The sequence below is a fragment of the Halichondria panicea genome, chromosome 12 (genome assembly GCF_963675165.1).
Source record: "Halichondria panicea chromosome 12, odHalPani1.1, whole genome shotgun sequence".
NCBI lineage: Eukaryota > Metazoa > Porifera > Demospongiae > Suberitida > Halichondriidae > Halichondria > Halichondria panicea.
This window is the reverse complement of record NC_087388.1, coordinates 3,647,375-3,665,563: the sequence shown is the minus strand read 5'-3', so window position 1 is coordinate 3,665,563 and position 18,189 is coordinate 3,647,375. Positions and strand designations below refer to the sequence as shown.

Below are 18,189 nucleotides of genomic sequence, written 5' to 3'. Positions count from 1 at the left end.
TCGAGGTTCTACTGTACTTTTAGTTAGTTATTAGTCTCATGAGACTTTAGAATTGTGCATAGTAAGGCTACACGTGTCCTGTGCTTTATTTAAAGTGAAGTCCAAGCGTGGAAGAATTGACTGTGGTGCTCTAGAGCTTGAAAACTAGTTATTATTGGTCTGTGCCCCCTTTTAAGAAGCACTGCCGTAGCCAAATGATGTTTTGCCTACAGATCCTGCTTATTTGTGTCTATGTTGACGAACTGGCCTGCATACATTTCCTTGGTTAAATCTCTTTTGTATGTTTTTTACCAAAAATGCTAAAATGGAGGCTGTAAAAGACGAGAAAGTGTTATATTAGTTTGTGCCCCTTTTAAGAAGCACTGCTGTAAGCCTATGATGTTTTACCTACATATCTTGTTTTGTTGTGTCTCTGTTGATCAACTAGGCTGCATAAATTCTTGATTTTGATATTCTTAGGCATGTTTTTTTACTTTTAGCTATAAATGGAGGCTACAAAAGATGAAAAAAAGTCGATGACGTAGCGCATCAAGGATAGTCACATTTTTTCGACCGTTGCCAATCCCTTTCCTTACTTTATCTCTGGTTGTAGGGGATGTTATTGTCAAGGAGATGTTCACTTACAAGAAAAAACATAAAAAAATGAACGAGACAGTATTGAGCTATTGCTTCATGCGATTTAAACCAGATGGCACTAGAATAACACGAATTACCGATACCGAAATCTGGCGACTCTGTAAAAACCTGAAAATCGTGATCTTGTTGATGAATGAGCTAGACTCATTGCCTGCCAAAGAATTGCTGAACTATGCACCTACTGTAGAGCTTGTTTGCAGTGGCGTAGCCAGAGGGGGGCAGAGGGTGCTCCAGCACCCCCCTCTGGCCTCAGACTCTGCTCCACAAGTTCATTTTACTAACTAGCTAGCTGATATGAGATCGAGAGTAACTAGAGCTCTATCAACTCAAAACTCCACCTCTAACTATCTAGCTCCACCTCCAAATATTCATTCCAGTCAGTGCACATGCGCAAAGCCACGTGCTGAGCAGACCAAGGTCCCCCACAGAGTTGCAGACTGTTAATGTTCAGCAGCTATCACCATCATCATCATGAGTATTTTTCCGTTGAGCCCAGTTCACAGAGCAGCACTGCAACTGCAAGTGGCTTGCCACCCTGTCCTGCTAATTCACAAGCAGAACCTGGTTAGCAGCTGCATGATTTAATTGTCACAACTCAAAACAATGCATTTTATAGGACATCTTCAAATGAAGATGTGGCTTAACCACCAGTACCCTCAAAGTAGCAGTACCCTCATTTCTTTAGCCAGATTGCGTTAGAATCAATCTCAGAGCATGTAACAACAAAAATTTTCTGGGGGAGTGCCCCACCCCCATTGGTAATAAGCACCCCCCTATCTCAAATCCTGGCTACGCCCCTGGTTTGCGTGCATGCTGTACAACAGGAGACTTAAAGGAAGGCTCGCTACATTTCTAATGGCTAAGTAGAATTTGTGCTACTAAAATTTTTTGGACGACCAATTTCAGGGGAGTGGATTTTGCCATCAATGTGACATACTACGTATATTTCGCTTACGCATGCGTGCATCGAGGCATTATTATTATACCTATAATTATTAACGATGGATCGACATCAAATTCATGGATGTAGTACCAATTAAAATGAAAGCACCGTGCTGATACCTCGGTGGAGGTGCCAAAGCTACATAACATAAAGCTAATAGCTTTTATACACACATTATTTTTGCATGCAAACTCAACGAGTGGGTAATGTGATCAACCATGATTGTTGTTAAAACGATCGATTGCAAAACTTCAAGTCTAAAATTAATGGCTGCATCAGCAGAGCCTTAATTGCAGCGCTCTTCTCACTCTTGCAGCTACCAATAGCTAACATTCTAGTGCAGAGCTAACTACTAAGTAGAGTAAGCAACACTCAGTGGACAATTTTTGCTACGCACTCTTCTGAAACGGCTGCAATGGCATTCCAAGTTTGCATTATTTTGCAAATTCACAAATTAAAATCCTCCAAGAAAACATGACTAGAAGCCTATAGCAACTCTTACTTGAACGTCATTGATCCTTGAGCAGCTGTAGCATGCAGCTAGTCTACACACAGACAGACACATAAACACACTACCGTACACCTCGCTTGCTCATGCGCACCGAGGCGTAACTAGCCTCGACTAGCTGCATGAGTCTACGTATATAGGGTATTCATATAATCGAGAACGATTTGAAATCACTTCAATGCATCATAAGGAATGGGGGAATTTGCACAGTCATATAAATTGGCAGCTATAATTGTAAGAATCAGCTGTGCAATGTTAATTTATCTTCCAAGCAGGTTATCACCACAAGACACATTTATGCTCAGGATTCATATTTGATCCTGTTGGACAGTTGAATGCTTTAGCAAACTCTGGGCTGTTGACAACAGTGCCGACCACTCTACAAGAGTTCGAGTAGATGGTCACTAACATCACAAGCAAAATCAGAAACATATACCTGAATGGGCTTGGGGAGTGACTGTCCTCTGCAGCTACACTAAAGCCCTCACCCCAAAAAGTGTTTTTAAACCTTGAAAGTTAGGGTGAGTTGTTTGCAGAAGCTCTATTGCTCAATGTAAGGTATTATGGATTGGTTACATGAGAGAATCTTGTTCTTACATAATAGAGCTATAGTATGATATGTAGCATAAGCCTCATAAATTATTGGTGAGTTACAATCTGCTTTAAGTAAAAAATGCTATACTATAGTGACAATTTTGTGGAAGCTATTTCTCAAATAGACTTTTACATGTATTGTTTTTATTATTGTAGTATTCATGCTAGAATGTAGCATGCAACTGATTTTGGAGTGATCAGGGCATCTCTTTGTGATTTACAACAACTTTTAATTGTCTTTTTAGAATGTGAAGCAAAAAGCTCGTAAGAAAAGGTGCAAGTCCTCCTCAACCGTTACCAGATTCTCTCAACAAAACAAAAGCATCTAGGAAGACATGAATTCAACAATGTCATCCATAAGACATGTAGTAACCTCACCTCATATTAAGTATACATGTACGTGTTTATTTTTGCTTGTGTGTGTATACACTGTTTTTGTTTTTATTCTCTCTGCAACCACTTTAATATTAGAGTACACTACACTTATATCATGCTTATGATTAGTGTAAACTATAGTTTAGTAAGATGATAAATACGTTTGTCGTGAATAATAGCTTTTTTGCTGATATGGATGCCATCATGAAGCCTATATCCTTTAACCGGTACCATAGATTGAAGAGTTCAATCTATGCTTTAACTACACTGTCCACAGTATGAGCTTCTTGAGGTACTCCACAGCCTGAGCTTGAGCTTGTGGCACACTCATGCTCAATTATCAATGTGGCCTCAAATTTACGCCGCAATAAAGGGCCTGTAATCGAGGTTAAGGTCAGTAAGTAGGATTGAGTCGTATGACGTAATGCGTTTCCAATCCCTTTCCTTTACTATCTATGATCTAACGTAGTGTATTACGTTTCATAATACACTCCTGTACGTATATATAGTGCGAAATTTTCGAGGCACTTATATTTCGTGGATTGGCCTTTTCGTTGCACAATGTTCGCGGAATTAATGCTTACCGGACGCCACGCCTTTTTAATATTTGCATGATAGCAGGTATAATTCTAATTAAAGAACAATTTTCGTGTAGAATTCTAACCCACGAAAGTTAAGCCCCTCGAAAATTTCACGCTATACGGTATTCACTCCTAACAATAATTATACATCAATTAAATTATGGAGCTAGGGTGATTCGCCAAATTTTCATCTTTCAGTAATTTCCTGTTTTAACTCATGTAGTGCATGTAGCTATACATCAATTATCTAGATCTAGTTGTCAAACTGTTTATTCACTTCTAACCATACATCATCATCATCCAACTCGTTTTGCAGCTCCACATTTTCATCTTTTGTTTCGGAGTGCAATAATTCATTTTCCCGTTTTAACTCTCGAAAAGCCAGCATACCTAATTGAGCATGAGAAGCTTCACCGAGTGCTTTGCTAGCCAAACACATATTGTACTGAGCTGGTTGAAGATGTGGGTCACAGTTTTTTTCATGCCATATGTGGAATATGCCTGGATCAGGTGATCGAACAACATCGATGTTGCTCTTCACAAATTTCCTATACAATTTTACATCTTCATATCCCCATCCTTGTATTTTGGTGTCAAATCCACGCATAAACAGAAAGTCAGAACGATACATGCAGGTCATACCGAATCCAAAGGTCCTCCAGAATCCAGAGTCTCTGTTAATAACAAACAATTCCTCGTATGGAGGAATTTTGTTCATCTCACTATATACAATTGAGGGATTGTACATACTGAATACAATCGGGTAATAAACTTTACTTCCAGGAGCAGCGTTCAATCTACATCGATCCAAAAACCCATCCTTTAAGTAGATATCAACGTCACAAAAGAAAAGTAATGCGTTCCCACGGTCCCATGATTCAGCTCCTACCAGTAGGCCTACACCTCTAGAAAAAGGATCAGGTCTTTCAATAAATTTGTACTGTGTGAAAGAGTGCTGAGATGTTACTTTTTCCAGAGTAGATTTGGTTTCTTCTAATCCTTCTTCACCGAAATAAACTATTGTCAGAAACACACGTTTGTCTTTTTTAATGCACTGTTCAGCAAACATATCTATAAAATTCACAAACGTTTCCACTCTTCCAGCTAAGGGCACAACCAAATTAATCCATTCATTTTTCTTGTCAAAACTTTGCACTTGAACACTTTGAAGTGGGGCAAATGGACGAAACATTTGAACATGTTCAAAATTGTTTTTCTTCCCTTTACTAGAAAAGTACAGCTCATACTGCGTCCCTGTCATTCTATCAATACGGGAGTAGCCTTGAAGTAGATCCCACTGATTATACTGCTTACCATTATTGTTGGAGTTCAACACAGTTAGAGACATGTCTAAAATTTCTTGTAACTCTCTTTTTTTATCACCAATTGGAGCTGCTTCAGGTCTATTTATCATACCAGGCTCGAGCTGATAGAGCCGATCTTTTGAAAAACTCATGTACGGTATTACTTCGAATTCAGACGTTTGATGTATATTCAAGCTTCGCAGCACATCTTGTTTTATATGGGGAGCTAATCGATAGTCATTTTCTCTCTTTCTAGGGCCACCACTCTCGATATTAGACAGTCTCTCAACGATTTGTCGATTTCTTCTCTCTAGATCTTTGACAATATCTCGTTGTACATCAAATTTTCTTTTCATCTCAGAATTCTGGATTCTCATGCGATCGACTGTGTCCTTATACTTCTTTTCACTCGCAATAGAAATGGTCTGAAAGTACTCTACTTGCTGTTGTAGATTTTCACAATCTTCAGTCATCAAACGACGTCCATGTGACAGTATGTGTGAGCCAGCACCACTAGGAAAGCACATGTAGATACCAGCAACAAGCAGGAGGCAAATAGACAACATTAGAACAGCCCTCCACTTCATAATAAAGATGACCATCCTTCTGAAAGGCTCAGAATGATGCGAAAATTCCATGGCTTCCTAGCAACTAAGGTATGCAAAATTAATACTAGCCCATGTAGATCATAATTATTGACAGGACACACAATAAATTACAAACAGAAACATGCAGAGTCTGCATGTATTCTATTATGAATAGCTTGATGGTGACAGTATAAATTCTTATAGAGCAGCAAAACTGTAATGAATGTGTAAATTATTATTGTTCTTACAAAATTATCGGCTTGATTTGCAGATGACAATATCTATAGACAAAAACAGCAGTAAGTGTATTAAACAGAAAGTTTTTTTACAATCAAGCATCATGACTTGTTTTGTTCTTGATTACATTAATACCAAATTATAATTATCAGCAAATTCTAGCCAGAATATCCGCCATCAGAGATCCAGGGCACAGCGCAGTTTTGTCACTCTAATACTTCTATCATCTTCTGATTCAGCATTCTCATCGTTCTGTACGTTGGCAGTGGCAGAAGGCGTTGACTCTCTTGGAGCAAGGATGCAGCGAGTACGGTTCTGAGTTGGATTCTGCATGCTGCTCGTGGGACGACTCATCCTGAGAGAAGGTGGTAGCATATCTACGTACTCTCCACTAGCAACAGGGGTGGCACCAACACCATCTTGTCTTGCTACATCTCTTCTGGCTGCACCACCTCTTCTCATTGCACCGCCTTGTCTGTCTTCAATGTTTCTTTCCACCACACCATCATTTCTGGCTGCATCATCTCTTCTGACCTCTCTATTTTGTCTGCTAGCAACTTCCAACCTGACATTAAAATATCCATCATCAATGTAATTATACTTCTATTGGGGGTTGGTAGGTTATGCTAACATACCGTATAGCGGGTAATTTTCGTGGGGCAAAATATTCGTGGTTTTCGTGATTGGAGGTCTGACCACACATATTTTACCAACGAATGAAGCGACCTTGTCTACCTTTACCTGCAGTGCAAGCTTCAACCACGAAAATTATTACCCACGAAATGTCTCAATATTGCTGAACCACGAATATTTTGTCCCCCGAAAATTACCCGCTATACGGAGCATATTAGGCACTTCATTGCTGGCGCTTTTAAAACAACAATTACAAGAATAATAGGCAGGTTTGGAAGTTCAATGTATATACAGGTCAGTATACAAATAATAGCACAGTATTTATATCCCGTTGCTACGTTGTTGCCAAGTGCAATATGCAGCATAATGCACTGTTTAAAGTCCATAATGCATTAACCGCAAAGTCATAATGCACTAACCACAAAACTCCCCTCTGGCATTAGACAGACAAATAATATCATGAGAAATAACAAGTATAAAAGTAAGTCCAGCCATGCAGGAATGTTTAGCACTGCTGGAGTTTCTTCTTTGCAACCATGCAGGTTTTAAAATTGTCCAAGGCTCATTTTGTGAAAGATTCTGTATTCCTAAACCTAGTCCTCAACTTTGTGATGCATGTCAATTCTGCTTCACCATAGCACTCTAGAAGCGGCTCTTTTTGCTGGGGGCTTGAGCTGTTTTGCAGCAGTGTAGAGGCGAGCTTCTTTGGCTTGGTTGTGATGCCGAGGATAGTGGAGGCTGTTCGAGCAACAGTTACACTGAGTAGTGGGGTAGGGCTGTTTCTTCGCAGCAGTAGTAAGTAGGGTGGGCTGTTTCTTTGCAGCAGTAGTGGGGTGGGGCTGTTTTGCAGTGGTTTCAGCGTTGGAACTCCAACAATTTTGTGTCAAGCCATTCGTCGGTTATGCCAATCTTATACGCTGGCGTCTAGAAGAGAGAAGAGATGGAGCTGTGTCTAGAGTTGTCTTTGTCATCTTTTTGTGCAGTTTATATTGTGTTACTAAGACAGTGTTATGTTGCTATGCCCTCGGGATATAAACACGTGCACTCGGGATGCATGGCATACATGTATATTGCACTTAGCCCTCGTGCTTCAGTGCAATAATATTCCATACAACATCCCTCGTGCCCGTGTTATACCATAACATAATACATTTGTAGGCCTGATGGAAGTAGGTGGTTAATTAATTATTATTATGCCTCGGTGCGCATGCGCAAGCGAGGTATACGGTAGTGTGTGTGTGTAGACTGCTACAGCTGCTCAGGATCAATGAAGGGCAAGTAAGAGTTTCTATGGGCTTCTTGTTTCTCCTACTTGGATTGCCATTGCTCAAGTGATGTCCAACCTCCTCTGATTCTAGACTTTGCACATCATGATATAATGTGTGTATAAAATTAAGCTACATGTATAGTGGCTTTGACACCTCTACCGAGACATCCAGTTGCTAATCAGAGGAGGTCCGACATGTGTGCACGAATCACTACAATTGCTAGTGTAATGTTATCACGTGCTTAATGACATCCATACACTGAACTTGTAGTGATTCGTGCACGCATGTCAGACCCCCTCTGGTCGCTAACAGCACATCATACGATTATATATAGTGTTAATAGATAGAGTCATGTGGTATAGTTTGACGTTACTTGTGCGATTACATGGGGTCTATGCTGTATTTGAGTGGGAATAATAGGTGACTTGAAAAGACAATTTGATAGGATGTTAACTTGAGCACATAAAAGAACAGCATAATAGATAATAACAAGAGTTCATTAGGAAGAGTACGCAACTCCACTTAAAAACCATAGGGGGCGTTTCTCCAACCTTACATGTACGTCGCAACCACATGCTGTTGTATAAACTGTGAAATCAAATTTGCAATGAATAACATAGTGATGATTGTGATAATTATCACTAATGTTATTCATTTACAACTGCAGTAGGAAAGGCAATGATTACAACAGCCAGTATCTGTGACGTAAGATTGGAGGAATGCTTTTTGTGTATATACAGTCTATTAGAGTTGCGTACTCTTCCTAATGAACTCTTATCTCGAGCATAATCTACCAACCCCTATAAATGTACCTAATGTACTGTACGTGTTTAGCATAATGTATAACCTCGGCAACTCAGCTCCTGCTACTCTGGGTTGAAAAAGACTGTGAGCCCCCCCCATCTCAATGTACTCCTCATTGGGAACATCATTAGCATTTCTTCTGTTTAGTTGGAGAGAATCTTGATATCTTCCATTGGCCACATTTTTGACACTACCAACAGGCTACAAATTTATGATAATCAGCAATAAATTATGGATGTTAATGGACAGCGACGTGAACATACCCACTCTCGTCCAGTATTGATGGCGAGGTCGCTGATATCTTCATAAACATTCTCGTGACTGACATAATCATATTCTGGTGGTGAGAATTCTTGTTGTCCATTTTGACCTCCATTAACGTTAACGACTTCCTCAAGATCCCTTGAATTAGAATACAGGGGTAATTAAATGCTACCATTGCTACATGTAGCTAGTTTGTTCCAACCTTTTTGAACAATTCTTCCGAATTAAACGGCCTGACAAAACCAGTGTGCAGACCAAGAATATCATTAAAATGATACCTAGTAAAGATCCCATAGCAACAGCAATGATCATTGTGACATTCATCGAAGAATTATCTTGGATATACTCCAGTACTCCAACGTTGTACTCCAGGCTACCACTTCCCACAGTTACCTTAGATATACATAATTATAGCAAATAAGCACAAGCATAATTATTGACATGAGTTTACCTTCACATTTGCATGATAAACTGCAGTGGAAAGTCCCATAAATGGAGGAGGCTTGCACCGCAGAACCTGGAAAACAGTTTCAGCTAGGATTTCAATATGTATTAATTGCAGTGCAGAACATTATTATAATGTTGCTATAGAATGAGTGGTCAACGTACATTCTGGGAGAGTATGATGTTATCACAAGGAAGACCGTCTACAGAAACTGCAATCTCCATCGCTTGAACATTATTGATGTCGCGACCCTAAATTAAACGCAGTCTAGATATAATACACAATTACTAGTTGAGTCAAGGGGGCATATATAATGTGTCATTATTATAGCTACTTTACCATAATTAAAATGTATTCATGGCTAAATAGTGGTGTCTCAACTAGCTCAGAAGTGCTCAGTAAGTACACATACATGTACATGTACATGTAACTAGAACCCTCTGCTCTTGAATCTTCTATATATAAACAGAAGCCAGTAGATGTAGTATTATAATAATTATGTTTGTCTTGAGGATGAAGTCTGGTAGCAACGTATATGACATTGTTACACCTACACACCTGTAAAAAGGTGTTGAAATAAGTTATGAGCCTCACTTCACCTACAGGCCACAGCTGGATCAAAACTACATGTATGAGAACAGCATTGCTGTATTTTTAGGTCATGGACTACCTTATTGTTACTATTATAAACGGGTACTAATTTTAGCGAATTTTATTAACGCTAAATTAAGTACGTGCTTATAATAAAACGCAAATAAAAAATTATGATAAAAAAAAAACTTCCCTTTTTTCATCTTTATCCGAGTCCAAACTTTCCATTCAACCTTAAAACTCATACTTATACATCTTTTGAGATATTATTGTGGTAATGAATTTGCTACAAATCTGCCAAAATTAGTACCCTAAAAACAGAGAAAAATCTGAAAAACGCTAAAATTACTACTCGTCTATAATAGTAACATTAAGGTAGTTATATTAAAGTGCTCACTGATCTAGCTAAGAACTGTCTGCAAGTTATTAGTAACCATAAATAGAAGCACAACTCACAAGGATAGCAATAAATTCTTGTGATCCCCGCACGTAAACTTGATCAGCATCTTGTATCTCGACAAAGACAGGATCTGATTTTGTAATCAGCGTAAGTTCAGGGTTGGTAGTGTTTGGACGAGGAGCATTGTCCATAATTATAGTGTAGTTCAGAGGTTTTGGTGAATATCTCCTCACGCTCCCATTGGGCATTGACGACAATCTCGGAGCCTTGCACTCTAAAGCAGTAGCATTAACACCCTCACAAACCTGCAGACATTTCTAAGCTGAATAAAAACAATTTGACAAAATTTACCACCCCTAAAGTATATCTTCTTACTAAAAATTCTAGAGATACGCTGTCAATGGATGAACATACAATATAGCATTTTTACAGCAATTACTTACCCCCACATATTCCTGTTGGTCTTCAAATACCAACAGTGTGGGCTTCACTGTGCTGTTTAGGTTTGATCCAGTAAAGGTTAGAGTGATGCCTCCTCTGTGTAATAAAAAAATGTTGCAAGTTATTCGCATTGTGCAAATTCGTACAAAAACCGTGCAATTCTTCTTGGTAAACGTATGCATTTATACATGTAGCAAACAAACATTAATATGACATTCTGACAGTCAGGTTAGCAATAGAGTAATGTATGCACAAACTTACGACTCAATTGTGGTAGATGGTGATACTGAGAAAATAACAGGGTCGGGCAAATACAAGTAAAAGCCCTCATAAATATTGGCACCATCAATGGAGATATGAATGAAGCCATCATCAGCTTCATTAGGAGATGCGACACATAGTATCCTCTCTGAAGTCTTAGACCTAAAAGTAGTATAAAACACAGTCATACAAATTAATTGGAAGCGTAATTGTGAAAAGTGTAAATTACATGTAAGTGGATATACTCACCTGATGACACAATCCTGTCCAGCTAGACTGATCACTGCAGAACCATCATCCCCAGTGTTCAATGAGGAGCCCTCTATAGCCACCAAAGTGCCTCCACTGATCGGACCATATCGTGGGTAAATTGATGTGATTGTAGGGTTCTCGTAATGAAATTCAAAGATTGGTGTGGCCCCAACTAGCCCTGGACTACCTCTATTTACAGTAAGACTGATGTGCACAGTTTCTGAGTCAGTTGCTGCTGATGTCGTGCACTTGATCACTCGACCTGTGGTAGTGACAATAAAAGTGATGTATATGTATGTACTACTATACATACCGCGAAATTTTTGGGAAATTATATTTCATGGAATGGCCTAGTAAAAGCATTTCGTTGCACAATGTTCGTGGAATGACTGCTTATCGGAAGCCACGCCTTTAATCTTTGCACGTTAGAGCAGATAATTCCAACAATTTTTGTGGACTTTATTTTCGTGTAGGATTGCTAACCCACGAAATCAGCGAAAATTAAGCCTCTCGAAAATTTCGCGCTATACAGTATAATTATAGGAGTACAAAGTTGACTCACCTGGCTGGTATTCATTTGCAATGACAGAACATGGGTGTTGTCCAAACATGATTGATTCTATAGAGGTTAAATCAATCCCTAGATCATCACCAGTGATAGTGACAACCGTTCCTCCTTGAATCGGCCCAGAGGAAGGTGACACCGATCTGAATTAAGCAACAAACTGAACCACCACTGATAGCTATAAAACAGTCAGGATTATTCATAATTATCGGTTGCACTACCGAGAGGCAACCAGAAATAAACATTGTTACTCTTACTGGATTATTGGATGTGGACAAAACCTTCCTGACAGGTCCTGTATGTAGAAGATGCCATCACAGTCCCCGGAAACAGTGCAGCCTGAGCTAGTGCACCAGCCACAGGCAAAGCCCTCAGGCCTTAATCTCAGTGACATGCAGGTAGAGCAGGACGTACCCAGTTGAAAGCAGTCGTACAGAAGCACTAAGGCGACAGGATATAATAAATAACAAAAAACTTGGTGAGGCAACCTACTATCAGATTGCTCGATGGAAGGTTCCTGAGATATCAAGTCTGAGGGATTGACAAAATCCATTTGGTAGTTGTCTGAATTGAGAGAACATTTCATGGAGGGCTGATATAAATTCTCACAGCTTACATAAAACAATGCAAGATCGAGCTTCACAGCTATAGTACACATGTACAAAGTGTATATGTCACATTATAGGCACTTTATATGACTGTATAACTAAGGATACTACTACCCCACACATAATGTAGATACGGTACCTCATGGCTGATGATCTACAAAATGTAACTGATTTAGATCACACTTTTTATTGGCTTAGAGCTTAGCCTAGCAGCTAATGATATAGGATACTGTATCAAGCTGGCAACATTACATTCATGGAGTATCCTCAAGCATAGTTACTTACACGATACAATTCCCTACACTAAAGTGGGATCTAAGCTATACTGCAAAAATCTAATAAAAGCACCACTCTAATCAAGCACCAGAACTTGAACTATATTCACTTATCTGGCCTGCTTATGGAACCAAGGTGTCCGGATAAATAAGGTTCCACTGTAACTACATGTACATGTACGTACGATACGATACGTCATTACACATGTTTATTATACCTATATACTGCAGATTACCTGAGTCATTGTCTCTACTGAAATCTATCTTTTCTTTTATGGTTCCGTTGCTGTCAACATAAAGGAGTGACAATTGAGCACCGCCAACTCCTGATGTCATTCGCAACAACTGCCTAGTCTGTCAGGATAAAATAATTGTAGTTTTACACGTAATTCTAGCACTGCTTGCAACACATTCACGCAAAATATGCTAGCTGAAAAAACCCTGACATACCTGTTCTCTTTTAAACTGACAGCTGATATTCATAGAAGAAAGAGTGTACTTAGCTTCCACATCGAAATCAATTGATTGTTTACCAAGATATCTGATCCTGCAGACGTATTTATGCCCCAATATCTACAAATGGTAAATTTTCATCGTAAGTCAACGCTAATTAATATAATGAACTTACAGGAGGGGGAATATGCTGCGTTGACAGGTTAAGCTTCTTACTAACTCCCACAGGTTGCAGATATCTACCACTCGGTGGTTTGAGCAAAATTGGACAGGTATGAGTCTAAACAACAAGATGAAGGACAAGTGCCATCATAATTGTAAACCACATTTTGTTTGTATAATACTAACATGAACATGGTGCCGTGGAGCTGCTCTCCAGTCAGTTGGCACTCTGCAGGTCGAACTGTCAGCTGTGCACTTGTAGTCATACACACACCAACCACAACCAGGGGCATGTTGACAGGAAATACACCTTCAGTTGAGCAAAACATAATTATAACTATGGTTCGTACATGTATGGTGCACACATGGTTGTATGTATACACCGATCGCTATTCTATTGTGAGCACACATGGTTGTACATATATACCAATTGCTATTCAAACCTTTTGTATTGTGAGCAGTCAAACACAGTCAACACAGAGTTTGAGTGGAATTCAATTGAAGGGCTGTCATTATCACTTAAAATCCTTACCGACAGTTCTATATAAACAGAAAAGTGTAGATTGCTAGCAGGTAGTACTGGCGAGTATGATAATTACATACTCCCACAGTAAGCATAAACATGCACTCACGTGTGAAAGAAGTGTTGAGCAGAGTGAGGTTGAAGTTATCACCTACACAAGCACTGTCTTGTACTGTCAAATTGTGAATGGTTTTAGTTTTGATGTCTGTGAACACACACGTAAAAGACTCGTTCTTAGTCAAGCTTGGGAACACACTGGTGCTTGGTATTGTCACAAATGAAATCTGCAGTTTGGAGTCATTCACACTAACTAGACTTGTTAGAGAATGGTTATATAGTTATGCATGTAGTTACATGCGTCAAACAATGAATTAAAGCTTCATGTACATGTACGTGTACTATACTTGTGGGCAGTAATTAATGCTTAGTAAAGCATATACACAGACAATGTATAACCTCAAACAATTTTGCCAGAAACTCACATTTGATAGCCCTTCTATAGTGGCAAACTTGTTACTGAGAGACACATTGACTATGCACTGTTTTTGATTATTTATCCACCGTCCAATCAACTCTGAGGAGTTACACACAAGAGCACGAGAGCACTTGTTTTCTAGCACACACCATCCACACACTGGGTCTTTCATGGCTGTGCAGCTGTCACAACTGAAGTACTGGGAACAGTCACTAAAGACCTTGTAGCGAAAAACCTTCATGAAAAAAAATACCATAATAGCTATTACTATTAGTGTGGGAACCAGTAAACACACGTACATTTCTGCAAAGACTTGCCCACCTACGTAGCTACAGTTTTGGAATGGCCAAGTTGTCTAGCTGGCCGGATCATTGCTACATGTATAGTTGCCAAGTAAATGCTGTTTGTGTTCTCAGCTAGGACACATATACACATCAAAAGGTTAGTGATGACAGCTAGTATAGGTACTATAACAGCCAACTAGATTCTATGTGCATGCATATACCAGGACGCAGGGATGTAAGAACTAGAGGGGCTGGGAGACAACTGTCCTTCATGCATGCAGTCATTTCAAACTGTGACAAAACTAATGGATGGAGCTTCACTGCAATCAACAAGTCTATTCAATAAAAATACTAAAACAAAACTACCTCATACTGTAACTACATGTATATAATTATACATGTACATGTAGTACGTCCTACAACTAAAAGGTCATTTTCCTCTCTATAGCGAGTTAAGACTTTTTTTACGAAGCTTGATGACTGCTAGCTAGTGCCATAATAACTCGTCCAAGTTGTTTTTGACTACTTAACTAATGAAAACACTGCGGCTGCTGATGCATCGGTGCAGGCGCCAAAGCTTTCCTGCAATGAAGCTACTAGCTACATGTAGATGCAGAACTAAAGAACACCGAATGGTGAAAAGAGTGGGAAATGGTCGACAATGATTTTTGCTAAAAAAGGAAGCCAAAACTTCAGTCCGTAAACAGTACAGCTTTGCAGCTCTTTTCTGACTAGTGCAGCTACCAATAGCTAGCGTTCTAGTGCAGTAGAATAGCAAGTTATATCAACAGATTTTGCAACACACAAGTCTGAAAACACACCATAACTCAAGAAAAAATGAAAGCACAGCGGGTGCTGATGCTTCGGTGGAGATGCCAAAGCTATACCGTACAGCGGGTAATTTTCGTGGAGCAAAATATTCGTGGTTTTTGTGGTTGGAGGTCTGACCACGAATATTTTACCCACGAATGAAGCGACCTTGCCTACCTTTACCTGCAGTGCAAGCAGCAACCACGAAAATATTACCCACGAAATGTCTCAATATTGCTGAACCACGAATATTTTGTCCCCAGAAAATTACCCGCTTTACGGTATAACATAGCTTTTTAATTAATGGATCATGATGCATTAATTAATTTTACTGCTTGCAGGCAGAATCCGGGAAACTCGAAGAGTAGGTGATGGATGATCGACCATGATTGTTGTTAAAAACGATCGATGCCAAAACTAAAATTAATGGCTGCATTAGCAGAGCTTTGCAGCTCTCTTCTTACTCTTGCAGCTACCAATAGCTAGCGTTCTAGTGCAGAGCTAACTACTGAGTATAGTAGTAACACTCGATGGACAAGTTTTTTTACGCACTCTTCTGAAAAGGCTGCAATAGCATTCCAAGTAACCCCAAGTAACCAAGCGAACAAGCATTATTTTGCAAATCCACGCACTAAAATCCATGACTAGAAGCCTATAGAAAACTTTCACTTCATTGATCCTTAAGCAGCTGCAGCGGTACACACACGCACGCACGCACGCACGCACGCACGCACGCACGCACGCACGCACGCACGCACGCACGCACACGCACACACACACACAGCCGTATACCTCGCTTGTGCATGTGCACCGAGGCATAATGATTAGAAGCCTATACTTGCACCATGAGCAGCTGTAACAGTCCACACACACACTACCGTATAAATCGCTGCGCATGCGCAATCGAGGCATAATTTAACATGCAGCAGTTTGCTCGTGAGGGTGCTTCTACTAACACAAGTCGAACAACCATTTGAAAGGAAAGCCCCCCCCCCCCATAAAAATCTTCTTACGGCCCTGTACTCCAACGTGTAAATTACCTCCCATAGGCACCCAGATCAGATTTCTAAACCTGTACTAGTAAATGTTACCTCAACACTGGTTGCGGCATATATGTGGTCTTCAGCTTGCTTCAACACCACAATTGGCTGGCTGTGTTCATATTCTTCCACTAGAATAGTGTCACTATCACCACCACTATAATACTGCAAAAAAAAAAGTGTAATTATGCATCATGCAGAGATAGAGAATGTACATGCAGCTAGCTAGACTACATATTTATCAAATCTAATTACCTTCAGCAAGTAGTGGCCTGTTGCATTAGAGGCTGCCAAGTATACGAGCATTACATTGTCAGCAGCAACAGCCAAGGAAATACGGACAGAGTAGTTCCATACTTCTACAGCCACTTCTCCTATAGCAGCAAAGTTCACGGCTAATGCAGGCACAATACCTCCACTTCCCTGGTTGGGTGATCCGAAATTGCAGCGAGACTCTGCAATCTGTAGATACATGTAGTGAACAGATCAAGACTCAGATGCACAGTGCATTCACACAATAGGTTTTGCAGTAAGCCTAATAATAAACCAAAAAATTATACCTCCTGGAAAGTTGTACAGCTATGACGGTTGTATATAGCCCATGGCAACGGGTTATCATAATCTCCAGAAGAGCATTGATCATAAGCACTATCCAGGATCATGTTAATGCGAGAGAGGTTGAATGTGCAGTGCCTTGAGTACCGTCGATTAGTTAGTCCTAGCACCATAGTATTGTCAAGTACGGAGACTCCAGTGAAGTTGGTTTCTGCAGACACAGGTCCGCAAGACAATCGTATCTCGTAAACGTCATATCCTTCAGTACTGAACATCTGATTTCCTTTGTCACAGATTCTCATGAGAGTAATTTTTGGTATAGAATCAGTATCTTCATCACGTCCCACGAAATACACATGGTTGCCGAGTCTGAATGCATTGATAAATATGCGATCACGAAAGGATGAGTTGGTTATACTCAACGACAGGGAGCGAATTCTATTGATTTCCAATGGTATTGGTTCCTCCTCGTAATAATCACTGTATAAGTCATCATAAATGATCTCATCAATAGAGAACTGTTCTAGTTTTAGAAAACGCAACTGAGACCCTTGATCAAGTGCACGAAAAGCGATGTAGAAAGAGTTCATTTCTATGTCAGTGAGCAAAACATTTGTTGGATATCCAAAACTAGCAATGAAAGAATTATCATCTGTGCAGTATCCATCGTCGACCATATAAAACAGAAAGCATTTTCCATAAGCAAAACATACCACCAATTCAGTTTCATTCTCTCTGATAGCCATACTCAATGCATCATTTCTAGTGGCTTCAACTTGCTGCTTGAATGTCAAGGGAGCCTCATTAAGCAAAGAGAGATTCCGATGCAACTGTGTGATACTGCTGCTCCCCAAAATATACACACTCTCAGCAGCAACAACCATATCCATAGGGGCCTCATTTAACATATGAGCTTGGAGATCTGCAGTGCAACACAGTAACAGGATCCATATAAAATGGTAAGATGCCACAGGCATGGCTTTCACTCAGCACAGCAATAGATCTGAATGTGCACAAAATCTCTTCCTTGAATCTTTCAGCTAGAGTGTACAGCAAGCTAAATCAACACTCTGATCAGTTCAATACACAGACACTACTGTACTAAAGACATGCAAGTGTGGTCTACTCAACTGTACAAGCAGACACTTCCTTTAGGGCAAATTCCATTCAAAAACACATTTGTTGAACTTGCCATGTCAATTTACTTGGATCACAATATAGAGCATTTAGACAAAAAAGGGAGAAAAACCCATTTTGATTAACACTGTCTAGTGAATTCTATGAACAATACTGTAAAGCCAAATGCTCTCATCCA

The 18,189-nt window shown here is 39.7% G+C and overlaps 2 protein-coding genes across 2 annotated transcripts; both read right to left on the bottom strand.

Annotated features, from left to right (window-relative positions):
• Positions 1–3,744: 3,744 nt before the first annotated feature.
• LOC135344713 (chondroitin sulfate N-acetylgalactosaminyltransferase 2-like) lies at positions 3,745–5,583 on the bottom strand. Its single transcript, XM_064541952.1, has one exon. It carries the CDS (start codon positions 5,577–5,579, stop codon positions 3,891–3,893), a length of 1,689 nt encoding a protein of 562 aa, XP_064398022.1. The 5' UTR covers positions 5,580–5,583; the 3' UTR covers positions 3,745–3,890.
• A 125-nt stretch (positions 5,584–5,708) lies between these two features.
• On the bottom strand, positions 5,709–18,132 carry LOC135344705 (plexin-A4-like). Its single transcript, XM_064541940.1, has 23 exons — positions 16,880–18,132; positions 16,575–16,781; positions 16,371–16,484; positions 14,193–14,420; positions 13,820–13,994; positions 13,631–13,727; positions 13,374–13,497; positions 13,201–13,305; positions 13,023–13,145; positions 12,809–12,926; positions 12,182–12,253; positions 11,947–12,130; positions 11,687–11,832; positions 11,122–11,386; positions 10,873–11,034; positions 10,614–10,707; positions 10,227–10,475; positions 9,344–9,430; positions 9,186–9,251; positions 8,937–9,127; positions 8,734–8,872; positions 8,514–8,671; positions 5,709–6,330 (listed from the first exon to the last, which is right to left on the bottom strand). The coding sequence occupies exons 1-23, from the start codon at positions 17,849–17,851 to the stop codon at positions 5,943–5,945; spliced, it is 4,464 nt and encodes a 1,487-aa protein (XP_064398010.1). The 5' UTR covers positions 17,852–18,132; the 3' UTR covers positions 5,709–5,942.
• Between the last annotated feature and the right edge of the window lie 57 nt (positions 18,133–18,189).

Excerpts from the sequence above, each read along its gene's own strand:
- LOC135344713 (XM_064541952.1), bottom strand. The coding sequence starts at position 5,579 with ATGGAATTTTCGCATCATTCTGAGCCTTTCAGAAGGATGGTCATCTTT.
- LOC135344705 (XM_064541940.1), bottom strand. The coding sequence starts at position 17,851 with ATGCCTGTGGCATCTTACCATTTTATATGGATCCTGTTACTGTGTTGC. Across the intron at positions 13,728-13,819 it reads GCTCAACACTTCTTTCACAC|AACTGTCGGTAAGGATTTTA; the intron begins GTGAGTGCATGT and ends CTGTTTATATAG. Across the intron at positions 11,833-11,946 it reads TGTCCACATCCAATAATCCA|ATCGGTGTCACCTTCCTCTG; the intron begins GTAAGAGTAACA and ends TGCTTAATTCAG.